Source organism: Sorex fumeus, unplaced genomic scaffold (genome assembly GCF_029834395.1).
Source record: "Sorex fumeus unplaced genomic scaffold, SorFum_2.1 ptg000166l, whole genome shotgun sequence".
Classification (NCBI taxonomy): Eukaryota; Metazoa; Chordata; class Mammalia; order Eulipotyphla; family Soricidae; genus Sorex; species Sorex fumeus.
Window position 1 is genome coordinate 94,011 of NW_026606223.1, and position 24,303 is coordinate 118,313.

General features: G+C 56.4%; 1 protein-coding gene across 1 annotated transcript in view; it reads right to left on the minus strand.

The window, feature by feature from the left end:
- RAB22A (RAB22A, member RAS oncogene family) overlaps window positions 1-22,218 on the minus strand; it is a 34,955-nt gene extending 12,737 nt beyond the window's left edge. Inside the window, exons 1-2 of the mRNA XM_056107456.1 lie at window positions 22,164-22,218; window positions 21,378-21,457 (exon numbers count right to left, since the gene is read on the minus strand). Of these exons, the coding sequence (XP_055963431.1) occupies window positions 21,378-21,457; window positions 22,164-22,199 (116 nt within the window). The 5' untranslated portion in view covers window positions 22,200-22,218. The remainder of the gene's footprint in view (window positions 1-21,377; window positions 21,458-22,163) is intronic.
- Between the last annotated feature and the right edge of the window lie 2,085 nt (window positions 22,219-24,303).

A 24,303-nucleotide genomic window follows, 5' to 3' on the forward strand; every position in this document is an offset into this window, starting at 1 on the left:
CAGCCCGCTCTCCGGGCAGAGGACGTGTCCCCCATGAGAATGCCCGCTCCGAGGGGTCAGCGCTCTTCTCTGCCGGAGCCTCGCCGGTCACGGGCGGCCTGGGGGTGCGCGCCGCACCCCCGGTCCCCTTCGAAAAGGCTGCCACCCCGGGAGGGCGAACGACACGCCAGCTGAAAAATTAATGAAGGACGTCCGGCCTCGGCCCGACGTGCCGCTGGAAACTCGGCCGCCCACGCTGTGATCTGGACGCGGGATCAAAGGCACGGGCCCTCCCTGGGCCGCCGCGACGGGCAGGCGAGGGGCCCTTCAGGAGAAGGGGGACGCGGGGCAGGGCCGAGAAGCTGGGGAAGATGCTGCTCTACGCTGCGGCGGCCTCGGGGAACACACCGAGCCCCCCAGAGCCCGCCGCGGCCCTGAGCCCCACTCAGGCGTTTCTCCAAGCCCTTCCAGGAAACTCTCCCCTCTCCCCCGCCACTAGAATCTCAGGGTTCACCCGGCACCATCTCTGCCCCCTGACCAGAGGACCACACAACAGACACGACGTCCGCAGATGCCCCGTTACCCCAAGTGAATCCTTAAGCACAGGCTCTACACGCTTGTTATTCTCAAAACTTAGAAAACCTTTCTTTAAAGGTCAAGAAAATGACATTTGCTAACAGAGTTCGGCCTTTTCCTGTCTGTCAAAAATAACTTACGTAACAGACAACTTTCTATGTCCTGACAGCCGTCGGCGTGGAACAGTGATGAATTCCACGGTCCCGACTGCCCCTTCCCCAGCGGGACACTCCTCTCCGACCATGACACGCATGAGCCCTGTCACTCCTGACTGCGAGGGTCTGGCTTGGGCCTGACGCCTCACCCTCCTTCTGCAGACGAGACAGAGGGCCAGAGCCAAGGGGGCCCGCCGTTCAGTCCCAGGCCTGTCCCTGGACGCACAGCGCCGCACAGCTGTCACAGACAGGGCCCCCAACCCCTCCGGACTCAGGCCCAGCAGGGGAGGGGGGCTGCCCGTCGCGGCTCACGGCGGCAGGGCCGTGGGCACCCTCACCCCTCAGGCTTCTGCCACCTCTGTGGGATCTTACAGACGGGATGAAGCAATTAAGCGTAAAACAAGGAGAGGGTCCTGGGTGGCCGAGGGCCCGATATCATCACCAGGGTCCCCAGAGGCGGCTCAGGAGTCTGGGAAGGCAGGAGCGGTGGAAAGGGCCACAAGGCCAAGTGGCCAGCAAGAACCACGAAAGGGCAGGCAGGCAGCCCCGGGAAAGATGGGGCAGGGCGGTGAGAGCGCGGGAGGCCCCTGGTGGGCTGTGGCCTGGCCCGGGCGGGGGGTACAGCAACGAGCAGCCGGGCACGCGCCGGTGCGGCCGCGGGTGGCCTGAGTTATTCCAGTCATTTCCCAACCGTAATTGTGCTCATTAATTTTCTGAGTAGGTGAGACACTCACACGCTCCATTACCCCGAATGCACGAAACAGGTATCTGTCAGCCTCCCCGCCCCGCGCCCTGCTCCCGGGGAGGCGAGGCAAGGCGAGGCGACGTGAGGCGGCGGCCAGGGCGAGCGCAGGGAGGCAGCGCCCAGCCCGTCTCCAGGGCTCGTGGTCCTGGGCGAGTGAGGCGCGGGGGCCCGGCCCTTCCCTCCTCCACTCTGCAGCCCGCTCTGCTCTGGACACCCGAGTGGCCCTGCCCAGCCCCCCTCACCGGGGCCCGGCTGCTCTCAACTCCCCGCCCAGCGTCTACTACTGGCCGAGCCGATGTCTCGGCCCTGTTCCCTCACCTGGAATCTGGGAACTCACTTGAACGCTGTTTTGTAATTGAAAAGTACGAAACATAGGTTTTCAATTCTGTGAGTCTGGACATTTCGTATGTCTACAGCTACCAGACAGAAAGGGTCTATAACCCCATGAAGCCCCCTCAAGGAAAGCCCCCACTTCCCCTTCCTTCTTTGATCTCTGCCTCCAGCGAGCCACTTCCGATTGGCAATTCATGATTACTTTTCTGGATTTTATAGAAATGGAGGGCTGGAGCGATAGCACAGCGGTAGGGCATTTGCCTTGCACGCAGCCAGCCTGGCCGAGCCGGGTTCGATTCCTCCGCCCCTCTCGGAGAGCCCGGCAAGCTACCGAGAGTATCTTGCCCACGCGGCAAAGCCTGGCAAGCTCCCTGTGGTGTATTCGATATGCCAGACACAGTAACAACAAGTCTCAAAATGGAGACGTTACTGGGCCCGCTTGAGCAAATCGATGAACAACAGGAGGACAGTGTGACAGTGTTTATAGAAATGGAATCACAATCTATCTACTATCTCCTTCAGTGTTCATGCTGAAGTTCACTGTTGTCTTCCTTATTGCTGTATGGTATCACTGTAAGAATACAGCATGTCGGGGGCTGGAGCGATAGCACAGCGGGGAGGGCGTTTGCCTTGCACGCGGCCGACCCAGGTTTGACTCCCAGCATCCCATATGGTCCCCTGAGCACCGCCAGGAGTGATTCCTGAGTGCAGAGCCAGGAGTAACCCCTGTGCAATGTCCGGGTGTGACCCAAAAAAGCAAAAAAAGAATACAGCATGTGGTCTATTTGTGTGTGTGTGTGTGTATGTGTGTGTGTGTGTGTGTGTGTGTTAGTTTTAGGACCACACCCCAGCAATTCTCAGAGCTTACTCCTGGCGGGGATCAGGGAACCACACGGAACGGCAGAGACCGCACCTGGATCAGCCGCGCAAGTCGGGTGCCCTACCCCGAACTATATCGCTCTGGCCCCACACGGCCAATTCTCACGGGGGGCAAGAGCCTGGCCGTTTCGGCGTGGGCACTAGTCTCTCGGAGAGCAGCTACTGCCACTTCCCGGTGGGAGGAACTGCTGGGTGAGGGGGGGATACGTCACTTCACACTGAAGACAGAAAAATGCCTAATGGGACAGCCCGTTCTCGTTTCCGCCGCTGTTCCCGCCTCCCGCCCGCTTCGGCTGTGACTCTTTCATTTGTGCCACGTCCTAAGAACTGGCAGGGAAACGCGCCGATGCAGCCCTTCATCGTAAGGGTTTCCAGACAGGGAAAAAGCAGAAGGACCGCAGGACGGAGACACGGCCGGAGGGTCTGGGTACCGCCTCCTTGGTAGTGGGCCCCGCGGAACTGACAAAGCCGAGATGCCGGGACCCCGAGACTGTCTCAGCACGCCGACCTCCGCGGCTGGCTGCAGGTGCGCCCATCTGGCCCTGGTGTCGGTTCTTCCTTCTCCACATTCCTTCGGCGACTTCGCAATTTTGCCCTTTCGGATTCTACTTTACCTGCCACCGAATCTTTTGCTCGACACTCTCCCCCGGCTTCTGGCCACACTCGGCGGGGGCCGGGCTCACTCGGGCGGTGCTGGGAACCAAAACCGGGTCTGCCGCATTTCAAGCGTGTGCGGTGTCCACGGGGTCATCTCTCTGGCCCCGTTCGACTTCCCCGTGCGTATGGGTCTCTCCGGGAGCTTCTCTAGAGAGGAGTGCGGGAACCCTCTCTCTTCTGGTCTGTTTCCACGTAAGACGATGCTGTTGCCCGAGCGTCAGATCTGCGACATCTGGCTCTTGAATCCCGCCCCCCCACTGTGCTCCTCCTGCCTGGGATGAAAGTTCTTCTTATGTTATGAGCTCATATCGTGGTCTTAAAAATTAATAGTCTTCTTTGAACTTCTTTTAGTATTTATGATATGAATCCGCTGTAGGCCAATTCTCCCCGCCTTTGTCTAGCTGAGAATATCTTTATTTCATCTTTGCTATAAAGTAAATTCCTGCTGAACAGAGAATTCCTGCTTGGCCTGTCTTTCTTCCTTTCTACCAGGCTGGAAACACCGTCTCCCTGGCTCCTGGCTCCCGCCGTTCTTACCGCTTCAGGTTTCTAGGCTGATTTTTAAACTTATCATTATTTTTTGGTGGTCAGCGGACCTGGGACCCCTCCTGGCAAAACTCAGCCGACCAGCGATGTGGATCAGTGGGTCGATGCATGGGCCTGGGGCCGAGAGCTGGGGACCGCCAGGGCCATTCTGGTGGTGCCTGGAGGCCTGGGGCCACTGGTCATGATGGTCGTGAGCGTGGACTCAGCGGGGTACCCTGAGGCCAGGCTCGGCTCGGGGAACGAGCGGGCAGTGGCGTCGAAGTGGCAGATGGCGCACACACAGAGGCGCCGTGAGGAATGCCAGGCCGCAAGAGCACCCCAGAGGCCTCTTCCTGCTCTGATGACAGGGGCCAGCCAGCTAAGGCAAGCACCCGATGTCTCCTGTGATGGGACGGAACAAATACAGTGAAAACGCCATCCTTCTCCACATCTGACACAAGGCGAAGAGAAGCTCAATTTTTAAAAGGGTGAAATCGGCTGGGGTGTGTTTGAGCGGCAGGGCCTAGGCCTCACCCTGCGAAAACAAATCATAACAAGGGAGAAAACGAAGGCATTTTCAGACAGGCAACGCAGCTCCAGAAGACACAAAAAGGCGCTTTTCAAAAGGAGTAAGCCCCTGTGGCAAAGCAGAAACGCAGACAGGGCTCAAGAGCCACGGGAGAAAGATCGGCGCAGGGAGAACCCAACAGGAATGCCAAGGCACCACGATGCCAACTGTCTGCCAGCTCAGTTCGAGAATTAAAATCCGAGAGGACAGGCCCAGGGAGCTGAGAACCTGGGCGGCAGGTCCTCGAACTGCTGGAACGGATGACAGGATAACTCATGTCAGGGATGCGGTGGGTGACTTCTGGAGCAAGCATTTAAAGAGTAACAGAATACCGTATAATCACCAAGATAACACGTCACTGCACACAAAACAAATGCAACCTGCGAGCACACAGGACAGGGAGGGACACGCAGAGCGAAGCGGGAGCCTGCAGGCGGACACGTAACCACCCCAGTGGCTGGATGACGAACAGAACAAATTCTCCAACAGAAAACCAAGGAGGGTGGACGAGCTGCGGGGTGCCCGGGGTGTTGAAGGCAGAGCAGATCTGCACGTGAACTCAGACCCACGGGGACGCGCCAGGCGGCCCTGGCAAAGGGAAGGTGCCCACGGGTGCTCCGGGACGAAGGCAGGGCCGGCAGCAGGAAAGAGAGAGACGTCTGGGCGCTGGGGCCCACGCAGGGTCTCTACCGCAGGGCTCCAACACCCTGACCTGAGCGTGGGCAGGGGCCCAGCGAACTTCTGGATGGAAATCCAGACGGCCACACTTGGCGGGGAAGACAATATTCGCAGTCACAGGATTTGCCGCCGGCTAAACCTGACTCGCCAGGAAACTATCCTAAGTGCAAAGGCAGGCGCCTGCAACTTCAAAGCCTCCGTGGATCATTCAACATCCTGCTAAACCAAACTCAGCACTCCACGGCAGGGAGAACCTAGAATCTCTGCACTGCATCTCTGGCGGCGTTCAGTACGTGGGGGAAGTATGTGACCACATATGCCACGAAGAAGGCCTCAGGGCCACGTGCTCTCTAAGGGACCCCTGGCTCGTCATCCCTGCCACTCTGCAGGGGGTGCAGGTGCCCTACTGCCGAGCTGCCTCTCCAGCCCGAGAAGCTACTCCGAATATAATCAGGGCTGAATGAACATCTAGCATTCGGAACAGGACGTGAAGATTCATAGAAACACGCCACGCTGCTGCGAAGTAGAACCACGAAATGCCTATCAATGGACGGACACTCCCGAGGAGAGGGAGAAGACCACGGAACACACCACCCCGGGAGCCAGTCGTCTGTGAAACAGCTCACAATCAAACACTGAAAGACCAAAGGGGCAGAAAGAAAAAGTTTTCTTTTTCCTTTTTTTTTTCTGACTGCAAAGTCTGATCTTTTGTCTGGCATATTTACTTCTGATTTTTTTTTTTTATTGAATCACCTTGCGTGCAGCCAGCTCTGCGGAGCCAGGTTCGATTCCTCCCCCCCTCTCGGAGAGCCCAGCAAGCTACCGAGAGTATCTCGCCCGCACGGCAGAGCCTGGCAAGCTCCCCGTGACGTATTCGATATGCCAGACACAGTAACAACAAAGTCTCCAATGGAGACGTTACTGGGCCCGCTCGAGCAAATCGATGATCAACCGGAGGGCCTTTACTTTACTTTACTGAACTAAAGATATTACCCATCGAGAATCTTCCAGCAAGCTGATGATCTTAAAAGACACACAACAGCAGCAGCCATGGAGTGAAAGATGGGTCACATTCGGGGGCAACGTTAAGGAGGCCGAGAGGACAGGCAGCAGGCACCAGGGAGGCCAAACGACAGCAGGAAAATCCATCTGGAGTGCTGAAAAGAGACCGTGTGCACAACGCGCCCAGGCCTTCCTCTCTTGTGATCGAAGAGGAAAGAGAGGGCCCAGCACTCTGACCCCTGCTCGCCGTGGCCAGGGACGACCCGACAAGACCACAGCAAACAAAGCACGCTGGAAGACCTGAGAGCAGAAATCCAAAATGCTCATCTCTAGAAGAAAACGTCACACCCTGTGACCATTCTGCCGTGATGTACAGATGTCAGACCATGCCGCATGACAGAAAGGAAAAAAAGTCAGGAAAACCTCAAGCCCGAAATCTTCAGCAAAAAATAGTTTCGTGGGGCTGGAGCGATAGCACAGCGGGTGGGGTGTTTGCCTTGCACACGGCCAACCCAGGTTCGAGTCCCAGCATCCCATATGGTCCCCCAAGCACTGCCAGGAGTAATTCCTGAGTGCATGAGCCAGGAGGAACCCCTGTGCATTGCCAGGTGTGACCCAAAAAGCAAAAAATAAAAAATTAAAAAAAAAATAGTTTCGTTTTGTTTTGGGGTCACACCCGACAATGCTCAGGGGTTACTTCTGGCTCTGTGCTTGGGAATCACTCCTGGCAAGCTTGAAGGACCAGATGGGCGGCCAGGGCAAACTCTCTATCTGCTGTACTATTGCTCTGACCCTTAGCAAAACATATTCTTTTCACGTCAAGAATGTAGCACAGGCCTTTCCAGAAAAGAACTAAGGGAATCTGTCACCAAGGGCCCTTAAGACTGAAAGTGCCACCAAACGCTTTTAAAAGGTCCTTGGGCTGAAGGGAAGTGAAATCAGATGAAAACCCAATTCTCTAAGAAGGAATGAAGAGCAAGGGAAAAATCTGTAGAAGAAATGAATTGTGTTCTTCCTCTATTTCCTGCCACGAAAAACCCATTTGGGGGGCCATTCCAGGAACCAAAGCCTATGACACGCTTGACCACTATGCCACATTCTGGCCGAGGTACATCTTGTGGGTGGATTCTGGCCTCCGAGGTCTGGGTATGTGGCCTGGGGTGTACTGGGCAAATCAGATGCCCTCCTAGGGGGAAAGGGAGGCAGCCTGGGTTCTTGGCCACAGGACACCACCACTGGCAGGAGGGGAAATAATGCCCTTTTTTTTTTTTTTACAGTTATCTCGTCATAAAAGAAAATGGAGACAGTCTCTAATGTCGAGAAAAGTTACAAGCACCAGATTTATCCCGAACTCTGCGAGATGAAGCCACACTCACCCTAGCAACCAAAACTTCTCTTAGCTACCTACCCAGAGGAAATGAAACCCGACAGTCACGAAGGATTTGTCACGAACTCACAATATCTATATTCATAATTGCCCCAAACCGGAAACGATGTGGATGCCTACAGCAGGAGAAGGAATAAATGCATTGTGATCCGTTCCTGAAGCACGAGTATTCCCATAAGTAAACGATGCGTCAGCCCCAAAGATGCCTAAACGCCAACACCGCTCGACGGGAAGAAACAGAAGCCAGTCAGCGCCCGCAGGATCATATATATTTCATACGTGTGAGTGAAATGCAAGAAGAGGAGGCAGGTGGACTGCAGTGTCGGTAGGAATAAACGTCTATTCCCACACCCTAAGGACACAGGAGACCGGCTCCCAGGGGCTGGGGCGCAGAGGGGACTTTCTGAGGGGACATGGAATGTCTGCATCTTGATTAGGGCGGCGGAGACACAGAACGTTCTCAGAATCAAAGCATCAGCTGCTCACAGAGGTCCACCTGAAAGAGACCGAGGCGATAAGCCAGATGAGAGAAAAGGAGGCACTATAAAAACACCGATCAAAGGAAATCATGTCACTTTATTCATAACAGACAAATCCGACCTCAAGGGAAAATGCCCTCCCAGACTGCACAGTCCATCTTGAAACACAAGAAGGGAGACATTTCGGGGGAGAAATGAAATTCTACATTTGTAGTCGGTAGCTGCGAAATAGAGGTGGTAAACCTAAGAGCCATCTCTTAGGATAGACAGACCAACATGCATCCAGGGTGGGAGAGTTTAATCCTGTTAGTGACTAAAGGAGTCAAAACACCAGCAAGAGTAACAGGAAAACAAAACGAAAAACCAGAAACCTGAATTAATATGGTTAATTTTAACAAACGTTAGAAGCCCCATAGTTGCAGAGTATCTTCTTGAATACACGCAGAACTCTCTCCAAAACCCACGTAATCCGTAGGTCACGCGGCAAAACATACAATCTCAAACTAGTTAAACGCTACAAAATGTTCTCTCACTTCAATTATCCCAGTAAGCATTCACAGAAAGTTAACTAGGAAGTTTCCCTATTACTGGAAACTGAGAAATATACATCTAAATGACATGGATCAAATATTCAGCTCAATGACACTTGGATCAAACACGAAATCTTAATAGAAATTGGAAAATATTTAAAAATGAAAGCGAATGATGACAATGAAACTGTGATAAGGAAGAGCATATTGGATCCGGCCACAGTCGCAGGTAAGTGGTTTTCTTAGTACCGAGCCCCGGGCGTCATGCAGGGAAGGCGCCGCCGCTGCCGCTGCCGCTGCAGCCCAGCAACGGTGGCTTCAGACTGTCAGGGGCAGGGCACAAGGAAAGAGAGCAGCGAGGCCAGCGACGCAGTCGTGGCTCTCGAGAGGGCAGAGAAAGGCACAACGAACACGGGGAGACGGAAGGCGGGAGCGGCAGAGAACAGAGTGGATCCAGGCTCAACTGACCCAAGTGACCCTATCAGAAATGTGAAACAGAGGAGAAACGGCCCCTTTTTCTGTTTCTGAGCCACTCCGGGCAGTGCTTGGGCTGGCTCCTGGTGGGTTCAGGGGACGATGTGGTGCTGGGGGTTAAACCCAGGTCGCCGGGTGCAAGGAAGGGCCCTACAGGCTTGCATGTGAACATCTTGACGCCTCGGAAGCATACGACAAAAACTTCTTTCAAGAACCCACAAAATCCAGTCTATCAAAGGTCTGACACGAGTAAAAACTAAAATCTGACTGTGAATGATTCTAAACGGTGAAGAAACTCAACGCCTTAAACTCACATCTCAGATGACATCAGTGATGGATTTTACTCATCATTTAAGGAAGAATCAAGAGCAATTTTATAGAAACGGCTTCATCAGAGCATCCCAATTATCTTCAAGTCAAGCATAATTCCGCTGATCAACTGTCATATTATACAGAAGAATATTACATGACAATTTCACTTATAAACATATATACAAATAACAGCAAACTAAAGTCAATAAAAAATAAAATATATAACACAATCTCAGTGGATTTATTCACTCGGTTCAACAATGTAAATGAAAGCTGAAAAATGTAATTTACATATTAAAAGCAAAAAAAGAGAATGATGCGATCAACCCAATATAGAAAAAATGTTTGATAAATCCAATACTTATTCTGTAGAACAATCCCAGCAAATGCAGAGGGAGGACACTTGGGCGCTGTGCGAAGGGGGCGGCGTGCCAAAGCCCCAGCACGCAGGTTCACTGACGCAGTGGCGAAGCTTCCTTGCTAAGATTAGAAGAAGATGAACAATACCCACACCACTTTTCTCTTCCATAATAGACTGATTTGATTTGATTTACTAAAATAAGGAATGAAAAAGGAAAAGCTTAACGATAAGAAATGAAAATAATTCAAAGCAATAATACCATTTAGCATATTAACAGCAGAAAACGGCACTGAGCCACAAACTCCTTGCAAAAAGAAAAATGCAAGGACAGGCATGCAAGGCCATGACACAGAGCAGTTGGAAAACTAGAAAGAAAAGGATTACAATAATCTATGCTCATAGATGGGAAGATTCAATGTAATACAGATGTCATTTCTTTCCACGCTGATCTATAAATCCAGGGAATGGTCCAAGCTGCAGAGGGGATTCGTGTACTGGTACGCAGAAAAAGGACAGGGTTGGGGTGGAGTGACAGCAAGCAGGCCGGATGCTTGCCTTGCACGTAACTGACCCGGGTTCGATCTCTGAGACCCCATAAGGTCACCTGAGCCCACCAGGCGTGATCTCCGCGCGCAGAACCAGGAATAAGCCCTGAGCACCATCAAGAGTGGCCAATAACAACCAAACAAAAATAGTGACTGGATAAGATGAATTTTCATATTCATGAGGCGCCTGAAGAAGAATGCGGAAGACCAGCACCGCCAGGCACCAAGACAGAGACACGGAGAGGAACAACCTGACGCCAGTGTCAAGAGAAAAAAGGCAAAATAATGTGATGTGGATTTTGTTGGACGCAGAAGTCAAACCTCTGAAAGTTGACAGAGAAAGAAGGATACTGTAAACCCTAGCAGAACCACTAAAATCAGAAAACAAAGAGATAGTGGGGATGAGCCAATAGTGAAGATAAAACGGAATCATTCACAGGGGCAAAAATAAATAAATAAATAAGTAAATAAAAGAGATCAAGAGGATAGATTTAAACTAAACAATAGCGATGCTTAAAATACATAAACATCGTCTACACCAATCCTACATAATAGAACGTTCCATGCGGACTGAGAGGGAGCCTGCAAGGCCAAGGACCTGAATATTAAATTCTAACTTTCATTTAAACGAAGCCACATGTGGTTACCAGTAACTGTTTTGAACAGTGCAGAGACCGTGAGATTAGATACAAAAGCAGGATTCATAATGTTGTTTACAAGAAACCCACTCTAATATATAAAATAAATAGGTTAAATCAAAATGGATGGGGAAAGAGAGCAGACACTAATCGACAGGAGGCTGAAGGGCCTTCAGCAGGACAAGCAGAACGCAGACTCAGTGCTGTTACCAGGAAAAAGAGGGACATTTCGGGACGGCGAAGAGGTCGTGCTATTAAGAAAAATAACCCCGGTACATGTGGACACAGAATATGAAGAGCTTCAAAACACAGGAAGCAAAAATGGATTCAACGAAAGACAGAAACGGCAAATCCTTAATTAGGGCAGGATTTCAAGCGCTTCCTTTGTGACTGTCAATGAGTGGGGCCGTCGGGCAGGCGGGGGTGGGGTCCCACAAAGGCGGACCCTGTTGCCGGCCATAGAAAAACAAGCACAAAAAGCCTGAAATAACAGTGCCCATGTTCTCTGACCACAAGAGATTTAACCAGAAATCAATCATAGACATTTTCCTGGAAAAAAAAAAAGCACTCTCCTAAACTTCCATTTCAAAAAACTAAAAATATGAGAGAGAGAGAAAGAACACGTTCAGCCAAAATAATAAACAAAAGCAAGGAGGGGGCGGAGGAGGGGGGAACGAAGACAAACACACATATCTGAAAATAAAGGAACGGAACGAAGAAGTATTAATATTAATGAAATCAAAACAAATTCTCTGGGACCATTAGAATCGGTAAAAAAAAGACACTTCTAGCAGGAAAGAACTTGGAGATATTAAAAGGGTAACAGGCGAACACCAGCGACCCTTTTGTGCTTATAGATGGTTTGGGGTTGGGGGCCACACCTGGCAGTGCTCAGGGCTGGCTCCCGGCCCCATCAGGAATCGCTCCCGGTGGGCTCAGGGAGCAAACGTGGTGCCAGGGATGAAGCCCGAGTTGGCCGGGGGCAAGGCCAGTGTCCTCCCTGCGACGCTGTGATTGACAATACCGTTCCCGGCAGGGTTCCGTCCGCGTCCCTCCACCGCTGTCTCTGGGGATCCCCACCCCACCCATCCGTCTCCCACCACCGGGACGCTCAGCTACGAAACGACTTTGTGCCAGCAAGTCACAAAAGGAGGGTGCAGACGCACCGCCCAAGAGGCACAAGGGGCCAGCGCGTGCTCAGGAGGAGGAGGACAGTTTCCATTAACCGGAGAACTGGAAATCTGTTTTAAGCATTTCTCTGACGAAGATTCCCAGCTTCAAAGGCCTCATTTGTGGACGGTATTAACTTTCAGAACGCCAAGACGTATAAACTTCCCAAGCAGCGGAGCAGGGGAACACACGGCCCGCTGGTCTGACAAGGTCTGGACTAGAGAAAGGGATTAGAAAAAACTACAGAAATCCGAAAGCAAACTCTCTAGCAGCATTTTAGTAGATCAGTCCAAAATAATCAAGGATAACCAAGCGAAGCTTATAAATGGTTTAATACTTTAGTCAGGGAGCTGAAGTGACAGTACAGCGGGCAGGGCGTTTGCCTTGCGCATGGCCAACCCAGGCTCAGTCCCTGGCACCTCATGTGGTCCCCTGAGCATCTCCAGGAGTAATGACCGAGCGCAGAGCCAGGAGTAAACCCTGAGCACTGCCGGGTATGCTCCCACAGCCCGGATTACTTTAATCCACTCCATTTGGGGGGGGGGGGGGCACACCCGGCAGTGCTCAGGGCTTATTCCTTGTCCCACGCTCAGGAAGCACTCCTGGCGGCTTGGGGATCACACAGAGTAGCTGGGACTGAACCCACGTGCAAGGGAAGCACCTTCTCTGCTGCACTACCTCTACTATTTTATCTTAACGCTAAAAAGAGAAAACACATTCAGTCCAAAAGATCAGTGAGAGCGTCGAACTGACAGAAGTCAACAAGATACTTGTTTGTTTCTGCGCCATACAGAGTGATGCTCAGGAGGGAGAAAGCTAGCACGCTGCTTGAGGGCTCCTGGTGCTGCCCAGGGGACCACGGAGGGCCGGGAACCAAGCGCGGGCATCCCACATGCAGAGCCTGCGCTCCAAGCCGCTCGGCCCTCTTCTCTCTCGGGGGGCGCCAAGTCAGGTTTTCCATCAAAACCTCGTGACGATCAGGCCGAGGAGGGCATCGCTGACCAAGGTTAGAAGGAGGGCACCTCTAGCCAAGGCCGCGCGGGAGGGCGCCTCCAAACGTGGGTGCATGCAGGCGAGGGCTCACCCGCTTTGCAGTGTGAGGCGATCGGACCCCCGGTGCCACCTCGAGCACTGCACACGCCCCTGGTGGGTCGGCCGTCTCCTGCCCGCGATCTGAGAGCAGTTTCTGGCCGCACCACAGCCAGCTGGACTGGAGTTCCACAACCAGAGAGCGTGCCCCTGGGAAACGCAACAGCAAAGTGTGCCACGGAACCCAGTCGGTGTGACATCCCCCCATCCAACTGCTCCTGGCTTTGCGCTCAGGGAGCCGACGCGGTGCAGGCGACAGAAACGGGGCCTGATGTTGGCAGGCACGTGCCTCAACTACCTCTCCAGCCCAGGAGAGGGGCCTTAAGAGGTCAGCTGTCCGGCAGAATGATGAAATACCACAGGCTTCCCTTCCACTTGGGAACAAGACAAGGCCGTCTGCTCTCACCACTTCCCAGCAACGTCCGAAGGCAAGAGAAAGGGAGTGAAGTAGGGACTGGGTGCGTTTCACTGCACGTGAGCTGGGATGGCTGTATTTTACTGCACGTGAGCTGGAATTCCCTACATGCGTCCTGGCGTAAGGGGAGAGGCATGCTGGAGCCCAGCTGTAATAAATGAAAACAAACTCCGACCACAACCCGGTCTCTCTTCCATACCTCACTCAGAAATGATCTTCGGGGAAACTTTGAAATACGAAATGGAAGTACTGTACAGTAATAACAGGAGATTATTTTCGTAACTTTGGTTAATCCAAGTTTCTTCAACAGGTGACAAAAAAACACTAACCTTAAAGGAAAGTCAGCCCAAATGGGTGTACTAAGAATAATAACATTCATTAAAAAAGCTATTTTTGCTTTTAGAGAGGGAGGTTAGTCACACAAGGGGAGAAGATACCCACAACACTCAGACCCAACCATGACTGGTCCCTGGAATATCCATGAAACGCCCACTGACCAAGAAGAGCATGACTGAGAAGCCAGCACGAATGACTGTTGGTTTGGGTGTGTGGGCCACACGCAGGGGGTAGTCAGGGCTTATTCCCAGCTCTGAAATCGGGGATCACTCCTGGCTGGAAGTCGGGGGACCAGATGGGGTGGCTGAGCCCAGGTAAGCCGCGTGAAAAGCAAACTTCCTACCCACTGTCCTATTTCTCCAGCTCCCTCTAACTTTTCCCTGGGGGCTGAGGTGACACCCAGAGATGCTCAGAGCTTCCTCCTGGCTCTCTGCTCAGGGCTCACTTCTGGGGAGGGGCGGGGAGGGAACCCTTCGGGGTGCCGGGGATCAAATCCAGGCTGGCCAAGGTGCAGGGCAAATGGCCTTCCGCACTGGACTCTCTCTCTCGCCCCTAACGACTAAGATTCTTAAGCAGACAACTTAATTGAGGTGGATATCCAAATGACCGACAGACATGTGGAAAAGTACCTGATGGCTCTGGTCATCCGGGACCTGGAATGAAAGTCACAGAGGCTAAGGAGCAACCGCAGCCCCCGGCCCGGCTGGGAATCGAGGGAAGCCAAGACGACACATGTCCCGTGTCCCCCGGGCCCAGAAGCTCAGCGCCACACACAAACCTAAGCGCACACATACGTGTTTCCTGAAGAAACGTCACCTGCTGGATACAAGATGGCAAGAGCTTCGGAGCAGTGATTTTTACGAACTCTGGCTTGGGGCCACACCGAGTGCTCTGGGCTGTGCCCAGGGTCACTCCTGGGGGTGCCCGAGGGACCATAAGCAGAGCTGGGGACTGAACTGGGGCTGGCAGCGTGCAAGGGAAGCACCTCGACCCTCTGCGTTCTCGCTCCCTTCCCAGCAGAATTATTTTTAGTATCTCCAGACCTGAAACAAGCACAAGCACAACATCCACGAGTGGAACAGAGAAGCCCACCGTGGCCTGCGGTGCAGCGGGAAACGACCCATGAGGGCAACACAGATGGGTTTGCCACGTCTGAGTGGGAGGAGCAGGTCGACGTGAGACGCACAGTGTCAGTCCACTTATTCAGAACTTAGAAAAATAGTGGGATGAACTTACTAAAAAAATATGTATATATGTGTGCATATATATATATATATACCAAAACTGCTAAGAAATAACAAACGTTCACCCGTTGCCAAGGGTCATTATAAGTAATTTTTATGTATTTTAACTCATTTTTCACCGCTCTAATTAAATGCACTAGTAACCTCAAATGTGCAAATTGAGTAACAAAGAGGTTAAATAATTTGCCCAAGGTCACAAAGCAAATAAATGCTGGGGGTGGTGAGCAGCTGGAGCTTCCCGTGGAGAGGGAGGGAGGCCAAGGTCCAGAGGAAGGGGGGAGGGCAAATTCCAGGTTCCAGAGAAAACCCTCCCTAGGCAACGCCTCTGTGGCCACGGCCTGGAGGGCAGAAGAAAGTCCTTAAGGGCGACTCCGCCTGACTCTCACGGGACTTCCCCTGCGCCGACCTTCAGCAGCACCTGGGGTCAAAGAGCTGGTGCAGCAGGTCGGGCGCTTTCCTCGCACACCACCGACCGGGTCCGACCCTGGTCCCCCATACGGCGCCCAAACCTCACCAGGAGTGACGCCTGTGAGCCCTAAGCACTAGGGCCAGGAGCGAGCTCCGCGCACTGTCAGCGGTGGCCCCCGAAGCCAAACCGAGCCAAACCATTCCAGATTAGAACGGAACACCCTTTCCTCTCGGCTGTGTGCGGGCAAAGGTACAGGCTCTGTCCCTGCGCCCGAACTGTGCGGCCCACACACACACACTCCATGGACATCGCGGACAGGGCCGGAGTCCAGGCTCTGTATGCAGCAGACGGAGGCCCCGAGTATGACCAGGAGTAACACCAGGAGCCCTTGGGTGCCCCCAAGTGTGGCCCCACCTCCCCCCAAATTGATAAAAGAATGTGTGCCAGTGGGGGCAAGAGATAGTCCAGCAGTTTGCCTTGGGTTCGGGCCCCACAGTCCTCTAGGAATAAAGCCATCAAGTGTGGCCCAAAGGCTAAGCAAGTGAACGGCAATGAAGACAATCCCATTCGAAACAGTGCAGATAAACCAAGGGGACAAGGGCTGCACGGAACAACATACGGGGCTCCGGCGCTCCCGGCTCTGCCCGGCCATCTATCCGAACTACTCGGGGGTGCCAGGCCCGAGCAGGCTGACAGGGGCACAGGGTCAGGAGCAAGAGCTCTGAGGGGCTGAGTCCCCCCGAGGGCCACCCGGAAGGCACACTTTTGAGGTAAACAAGACTAGGGGCAACGGGACATCGAGAGGGTGGCCCGGCCAGGCACATGGGGGTGGACAGTGGACATGAGAAGGCAGTTATGGTTGCTGGCTGGCGGGGACAAGGACGAAACACGTTTGCTAAGCGACAAGCAGGCCAAGTTCCCACTGTACCCAGGGCTCGGGTCCTGCTGCCAGGAGTTGGGGGCACAGGGTGCCACCATGAATTTGGCCCCAGAGGCGAGGGACCCCTCAGGAGCCATACCCCACCGACCACTTTCGCGTCCTTGCACACATGATGAGCGCGACCGTCCCCCCAACGCTCGCACTGCACCACAGCAGGGATCCTGGGATTCTGTGGCTCTCGGGGGTGCATCTTCCCCGTGAGACTGGGGTGTGGACCCCGGCGAGACTCTAACCGGCGCCAGCACAAGCCCAGGGGAGGCCAAACCCATACAGAGACGCTCCAACGGGGACAGACGGCTGTGAGAACACGGAGGCCGGACAGGGACAGATCCTGCCCTCGTCAGCAACCGCCTTTTAGCGACACAGGAAGCCCCGAGTGGGAGCAAGTTAGCAGAAAAGCTGCAAAAGCAACTTTGCAAAGGCAAGCTGCCCTTCCGGGGGGCTGCTGTATCCCTGACTCACAGGCGGGGCCCGCGCCCCCCGCCCCCCGCCCCCTGGAGAAAAGCCCACCTTCCCTCCTGAACATGCACCCTCACTTCCCCTCTGCTCTCTCGCTGCCGTTCGGCTCCTGCGATTCTTCTCTGGGGGACAGTGACACAGCCAGGAGACACGTGGGAAGGTGCCACTGCTGCTTGGCTGACGTGGGCACGCGCCCCCGCCGCGTCCGCCCTGCCCAGCCTGCCACCGAGTACCCGCAAGTCCTGCTCCCCGGAGGACCCTCCTGACAGGCACCCAAGCTCCTCCGATGCTTGCGGGGGACGGAGACGCGGGGTTCGTGGAGCAGAGCCCGTCTCCTCTCTGCACCCCCTCTTCCCAAATGCCAGCAGAAAGGAAGTGGACCCGCAGGCGTCGGTGAACCCCGTTCTGAATTTCGCATCTAGGGTCTCACAGGTAGAATTCAACGGCCACTGTCGAGAGTCGATCATGGCCCCCGAAGGATGCACTTTCTGGCCACAGAGCTCAGGGAGATAAAACTGCATGGGACGAAATTCCTCGTATTCTTTTAATGAAAGTGTCGGCTTGACTTATCTTTGTGTCAAGTTGCAATGTTGCATCTGAAAACGAAAAGAAGCCAGACAGGCATCCCGACTAATTGTCCTTTCCTGCGATGAGCGACTCCTCGCTCCAGGCCGGTTCTGTGGTTTCCCAAGAAACTAGGCGACAGGACCAATTCCCATGCCGTGGACATCCCGGGACGGTCTGACAAGTGCCCAGAGGAGCTAGTGGGACACAAGCGTCTCACCGAGCACAGGCAGGTGCTCGTGGCAGACTCTTGGCTGTGATCCACCCAGTGGGTCTCACTCTCCGGTGACCGAGGGAGGAAAGGGGCGTGGGAGACGCCCCTCTCCGGCCTTTACCGCTCCTCCCCCCACTTCACATCAGTCACCTGCAACATGCAGGGCCAGAATCAAACTCAGACCCCTCACCCATGCCAGGGCACTATTCCTGGCCCCCCATTTACGCTCTTGCCTGGTCCCTGTCACTTTTAGGGGAGCTACCAGCGTACGTTGTCTTGACAATCAGGTGCCAATGCCCACGGAGACAGAACAAAGGCCTCTGGACCAGAGCACTCACGGGAAAAGCACCCCAGTGTGACAAAGGGGTTCCGTGACGTGTGCTGAGGGGGATGGAAGGTGAGAAGGGTGCGGCCGCGGCGGAAGAGGTGGCGGGTCCAGACCCAGAAAGGCCTCCTCGGCCTCCTTCAGCCCCAGCCACGCGGAGCAAGGGCCTCAGCCTCGGCACCTCCCTCCGGCCGCTCCTGCGCCGCGGTCCTGAGCAAGGCCACCACGCTCGCCTCCAAAGCAGCCTCCCTGCAGCGGGAGCCGGGAGAGGACCAGGAGGCAGAGCCTGCTGATGGAGCCGGGTCAGCAGTCCAGCAGGAAAGGCCCGCAGGCACGGGACGAGGGACGGGACCCCAGGGCCAGGCAGAACCGCCCAGGGGTCGGGGAAGGGGGGAGAACTGGCAGGCTCTCAGCTCTGGCTGGGCCAGTCTGTCCGAACTCCTCCAGCAGCCCCGGGGCACGCTCCGAAGACCCCCGAGCAGCAGAGTGGCAGAGGCTGCCGGAGGTGCGTCCCACCGCAGGCGCAGGGCCCGACTCCAGCACACGCCTCTCCCGGCCTCACAGACCTGGGGAAGACGGGCCCGCTGGAGCCGGGTTCCAGGGAGTGGCGCGAAGGAGGAAAGCTTGTGAGGTGGGCCTGCGTCTGTCACTCCGAGGGCTTGGACCGCAGCAAGGGGTGAAGGTCAAAGCGGCCAGAAGAAGCCCCTTCCCAAATCGAGCACAGCAGGGCAGGCCAGAGAGGAGAGCGAGGGGGCCTCCCCCTGCTGCCACCACGCTGGTCACCCCTCCCTCCACTATGCTCCTGGTCCTCCAAACACCCGCGCCTCCCACAGCTCCCAAACACACAACCCCTGGCCCCGACCTGCCTCACAGTCCCACTGTCGCCCCCGAGGGAAGCGAGCACCATCATCAACACCAACCAGTCAACTTCCGGTCGTCAGACCCTTTTTTACTGTTGTGTGTTTTGGGCTTGGAGGCCACAACCAGTGGTGGCAAGGGTCACTCCCGGCAGGGCTCAGGGGACCGTACGCGGTGCCGGGGACCAACTAACAGATCTGCCGCGTGCAAAGCGAGCGCTTTCCCACTGCGCGCTCTCTCCTACCCGTTCCGAAGGTTTGTTTTCATTTGGGGACCACCTCCGGCACTGCTCAGAGAACACTCCTGGCGGTGCTCAGGGGACCATACGGGGCACAGGGAACGGAATCCAGGCTGGCCGCATGCAAAGCAAGGATGCTACCAATGGTATATCTCAGACTCAGCCCCTTCAAATCCTTCATCCAACTTTTGACTGAAGTTTGACTTCCGGCCAGCACGTCCACGTCTTTCCCGCCATCACTGGTCCCCTTTGATCAGCCTGTTCGACGCTCTTGGCCCTCCCCACGACTCTTGTAGCACAGAAAATAGTGGGGAAAAAGAAAACCCTCAAGGGTTGGAATGATAGCAGAGCGGGTAGGGCGTTTGCCTTGCACGCGGCTGGACCCGGGTTCGATTCCCAGCATCCCATAGGGTCTCCCTAGCACCGCCAGGAGTGATTCCTGAGTGCAGAGTCAGGAGGAACCTGTGCACCGCTGGGTGTGACCAAAAAAAAAAATCCCATAAAACCCTCAAACTATTATGCATAAGGTCAGAAGGGCAGGAACCAAGTTTACTTGCAACAGGGAGTGACAACTTTTTCCTGAAAAGGGTCAATTAGGAAACGTCTGGCGGTGAGGACTACTGGGTATCAGCTGAGAGCACAGCTCCCAAACAGCTGGAAATAAAATGTGAATGGGCATGACTGTGCCTCAATAAAGTTTTATTCACAAAAACAGAAAGTGGGACAAAGGGCCAGTGTGTGGACCTCTGGTCTCAATCCTCAGCACCGTTTCCCATCTGGCGTGTGACAAGCTGTTCAATGGAAGACCAAGACCGAGAGGAGAATGTCGCTGGCCTTGGCCTTTAGAGGGGAACTAGAATGCAGAGGAGGGGATGCACACGGAACAGTGCGGTACACAGCAGCTGAGGAAACAGTTACTCGTCCTTCAAGAATTCTGGTCTGAGCAGCCACGTGAGGGAACCAGGTCTTAGTGGAGCTGGCGGGGCAGGTCGGTGTGCGACCAGGCAGATGCAGGGCCGAGGGAGAGAGGGGTCTCTACGAGTGAGGTGCTGGGGCACACGGACTGTGACGAAGAAGGGCACCGACCGAGGCGGGAGGAGGAGAGGGGAGGCCATCGGCTGTGGGGAGCCGCACCCTCTTTCCCGGCGCACTGTGAGAGGAGCCGCAGGCGTGGCTCGGGGCAAGGCCGTGGCCCGGCCAGGACGGTCAGACCTTGCCCCCTTCTCCTGCCCCGTGAGAAAGCACGTCGGAGCCAGACTCTCAGCCCCGACTAGCTCTGAAGTGTGTCTGGCACTGAGTCATCTACACCCTGGCCCTCACTTCCTGTCCCTTCACTTTCCTGTGCAGGTAGTGACAGGCAGACCTGGGGGGGGGATGAGCTCACACTTTAAACATCTGGCCACACCCGGTTCTTTCTGGAAGGATACTGGAGGCATCGGAGCTCCAGAGCCCGCGTGGGTTTGCTCTCGGGCGGGCCGGCCTTCAAGGTGCAGGCACGTGGAAGGGCTGCAAATGTTTCTCCTTTAAAAATGCTTCAACTAGGGAAGCACAACGTTTGTCTTCAAACGGGAAATAACGACTTGACTGCGCGCGGTGCGACAAAAGTAGCAGAGAAGCTCTGTGGTTTCTCGCCCCGGCCCGAGACTGACCCGTAGAAGGAAACTCCTCGCCCAGAAAGCATCAGATGCGCCTACTGAACTAACCCCAAGAAGTTTTCTCCTGCGAATCCCAGAGCCAGTCCATTTCCTCAGACACCCGGAGAAAGCGCGCCTTCAACCCATTCTTGCTGCCAGGGCAGGAACGTGCCAGGGTTTGGGTCTCCCCGACCTTTTCGGGAAGAGCCCAAACCCATCGACTCTCTGAGCAGCACTTCCTTCCTGTGCCTTCCTTCAAACGTCATCATCACTGCTGACTTCGAGGGACGGCGGTGACGACGTACAATTACATAAAAAGTAATGCTTCAATTAAATCTTTCTTCCCCCAAGTCTTCACTCTCCACAACTCAAAGGATGATTTTCCTAAGACCTATCAAGCCTGGCCCAGAGACGGAGCTCAGCGACAGAGTGCTCATGCTTTGTGCTTGTGAGGCCTTGGGTTTGATCCCTGGCGCCCGAGAGCCCGAGAGGAAGGAAGCTATCGATCCTCCTGAGTTCTTCAATCCTTTCCGGAGAGGGCGGAGGCCAGTGTCTCGGGCCCAGTAACGGCGGGCAACGGCACACCACCTTCTCCCAAAAGTCCACCTGCCGGGACTGGCCAACCTGCAGGGGTCGATTTAAATAAACGCGTCTCTTACCCTATCGTTGGGTTGATGTTGGGATCAAAACTGTCTTCCACGAAACGCCAGACGATGCTGGACTTACCTACCCCCGTGTCCTGCAAGAGAAAAGAGCAAGAAAAAAAGTTTTAGGCGACACACACGCCAAGGCCCGGACCGCGGGGCTCAAGTTCGGGGCTCACGGCAGATGCGCGCCCTGAGTGGGGCCATTTCAGAAGCTAAAGCGAGGAGGGTGATCCGAACCAAAATCGGGAGTGGGGGTGGGGTCTGGGGGGTCAAATCTGGAGAGGTCAGAGTGAGTTGGGGGTCGGGGTGGGCAAATGTGGAGATGTCAGAGTGAGTTGGGGGGAGGCAAAGCTGGAGATGTCAGAGTTGGGGGCAAGGGGGGAGCAAATCTGGAGATGCCCGAGTAGTTGGGGGGCAAATCTGGTAGATGTCCTAGTTGGGGGCAAAGCTGGAGATGTCAGAGTTGGGGGCAAGGGGAGGGGGCAAAGCTGGAGATGCCCGAGTAGTTGGGGGCAAAGCTGGAGATGTCGGAGTTGGGGGTCCAATCTAGAGCTGCCCGAGTGCTGGGGGGCAGCTCCAAGTCCTCCCGCGCCCACGGGCCGAGCGCGGTGGTCGCGGGCGGGACGGGGCGGCCCCGGGCCTCGGCCCGGCGGGCGCACGTGGGTCGCGGCCCAGCGTCCGTCGGGCCGGAAGTTGCGGTCGCTGCGGTCCCCGCGCCCCCGCCCCCCGGGAAGTTTCTCGGGCCGGAGTCGCGGCGGGGCGGGGTCCCGCCCCCCGCCCCCGGGCGCCGCCACTCACCCCCAGCAGACACACTTTCAGCTCCCGCAGCGCCATGGCCCGAGCGCGGGTCGCGGGCCGCCGCCGCCGCCGCCGCCCTACGCGCAGGGAGAGGCCGGGCCCAGCACGCGCATCCCGCGGCGCCGCCGCCGCCCGGCCCCGCCGCCGCGAGCCCAGACGCGGCGACCCCCGCCCGCCCGCCCGCCCGCCCGGCCTCCCTCGGCCCGGCCGCGCGTCGCCGGCCGCGCGGGACCCGCCTCAGCAGCCCCGAGCCGAGCGCGGCCTCCGGGGCGCCGTCGCCGCCGCCGCCATCTTGGGACGCCGGCCGGGTCACGTGGCCTCCCCGCCCACCTCCGCGGCCACCTTCGCCGAGGCTCGCGGCGCGGGGCGGGGTCGCCGAGACCCGGCCCCGCCCCCTCGGCCCGGGCCCCGCCCCCGCCGCGCGCGGGCCCCGCCCCCGGCCCCTTCCCGGGACGCGGCGCGCGGCGGCCGGCCGGGTTCTCCCCGGCTCCGGGCCCCGCCCCTCGACCGTGGCCCCGCCCCCTGCACGCGGGCCCCGCCCCCGGCCCCTTTCCCGGACGCGGCGCGAGGCGGCCGGTCGGGTTCTCCCCGGCTCCGGGCCCCGCCCCTCCGCCCGGGCCACGCCCCCCGCACGCGGGCCCCGCCCCCGGCCCCTTCCCGGGACGCGGCGCCAGGCGGCCGGCCGGGCCCTCGGACTCCGCCCCGGCTCCGCCCTGGAGCCCACCTGGGCCGCTCCCCCGCGCGTCTTGAGGACTCGCAAGGGGTCGTAGGTGATCGTGAGTAACAGTTGCGCACCCCACCCCAGAATCGGGGTGCATGGGACTTGGGGGTCGACACAGGCCAGGCCCCCCCAGCTGCAGGGATGCTGGAGGCTGCGGCCCCTCCTCTGGGGCGGGCGGCGGCGGCGGGGACCCTCCTCTCGGGTGGCTACGAAACTTGGTCCCTCTCGGCACTTTGTCCTTTGCGAGAGCAGAGCCCGGGATTCCCGGCGGGAGGTTTGCACGTGTCCCCAGGAGCTGCACCCCACACCCCTCCCGGCCTCAGCACTGCGCCCAGGGGGCGGGAGCCCAGCCCCACTTGCCCAGGGGTCTCGGGGCGCATGCATTGCCCAGGGGTCCCGCGGACTCCCCTCTTGCCCAGGGATCCTTGGCCGCCCCTCTTGGCCAGGGGTCCCAGGGCAGCCCGTAGGCCTAGGGGTCCGGGGCCCTGTGCCCTCTCCTTTGGGAATCCCTGTAGGGGCTCGTAGCTGGGGAGCTGGCACCCTGGCAAGGCACATTTCCTTTCGCGGTGAAAAATTTCCTATCCTGCCCAACTATTGCCCTGAACCACCTGTTTGGCGCCGGGTGCAGAGCCCTGGGACTGAAAGGATGCTCAGAAACTTCCCTTGCGAGGGACCGCCCACCATGCCCCTGGAACCTTCAGGGCTGAGCTGCTTGCTGGTGAGGTGGGCACACAGTGGACACAGCCACAGTCGCCTTCCCTGCACCAGCTACCACTCTCCTAAAAGTTGAGACTTAGGAGACTCACCGTGGGTCCTGCCAGCGTTAAACCAGGGACCCAGGCTTGCCTGTTTAGTCGGAGGAAACTACTCGCGTGCAATGACCACCAGAAGGGCCCTAGCAGCAGATGGCTGGGAGCAGGGGGTGGGGCGCTGTGGGCTGAGGGTCTGTGCCACCCTTGACCTGCTCTGTGACTCTGGCCAAGCCACAGAACCAGCAGGAGGCTCAGTGGCCTCATCCCGACTCGGCCCTTACAAAATGGGCCTAACGTGGTCCTCGTCAGAAGGCTCTTGGTTCCCCCCAGAAGCCTTTTGTGAAGGTTAATCGAAAATAAAAGGTTTGGTGCCAGACCTCCACGTATGTTATCTGCTGGGTGAAATCGAGCCACCGCTACTGTCACTGCGATCAGCCCTTATGGCTGCATCGAGGACCCACTACAGAGCCCAGAGTCCTGATTTTCAGCCATGGGCACCGAGGAGCAGGCTGGCCTAGCTGGAGTGACCAGTAGTTGGACTTCTTTCTGCTCTATGTATTCCTTCGGTCGTTTTGTCTATACCTTAGACAGGGAAGAGGAAACAGCAGAGAAAGGAGTGACAGTACTTCGGACCTATTTGGACAGATTCTGGATTTTGCAGACTTGT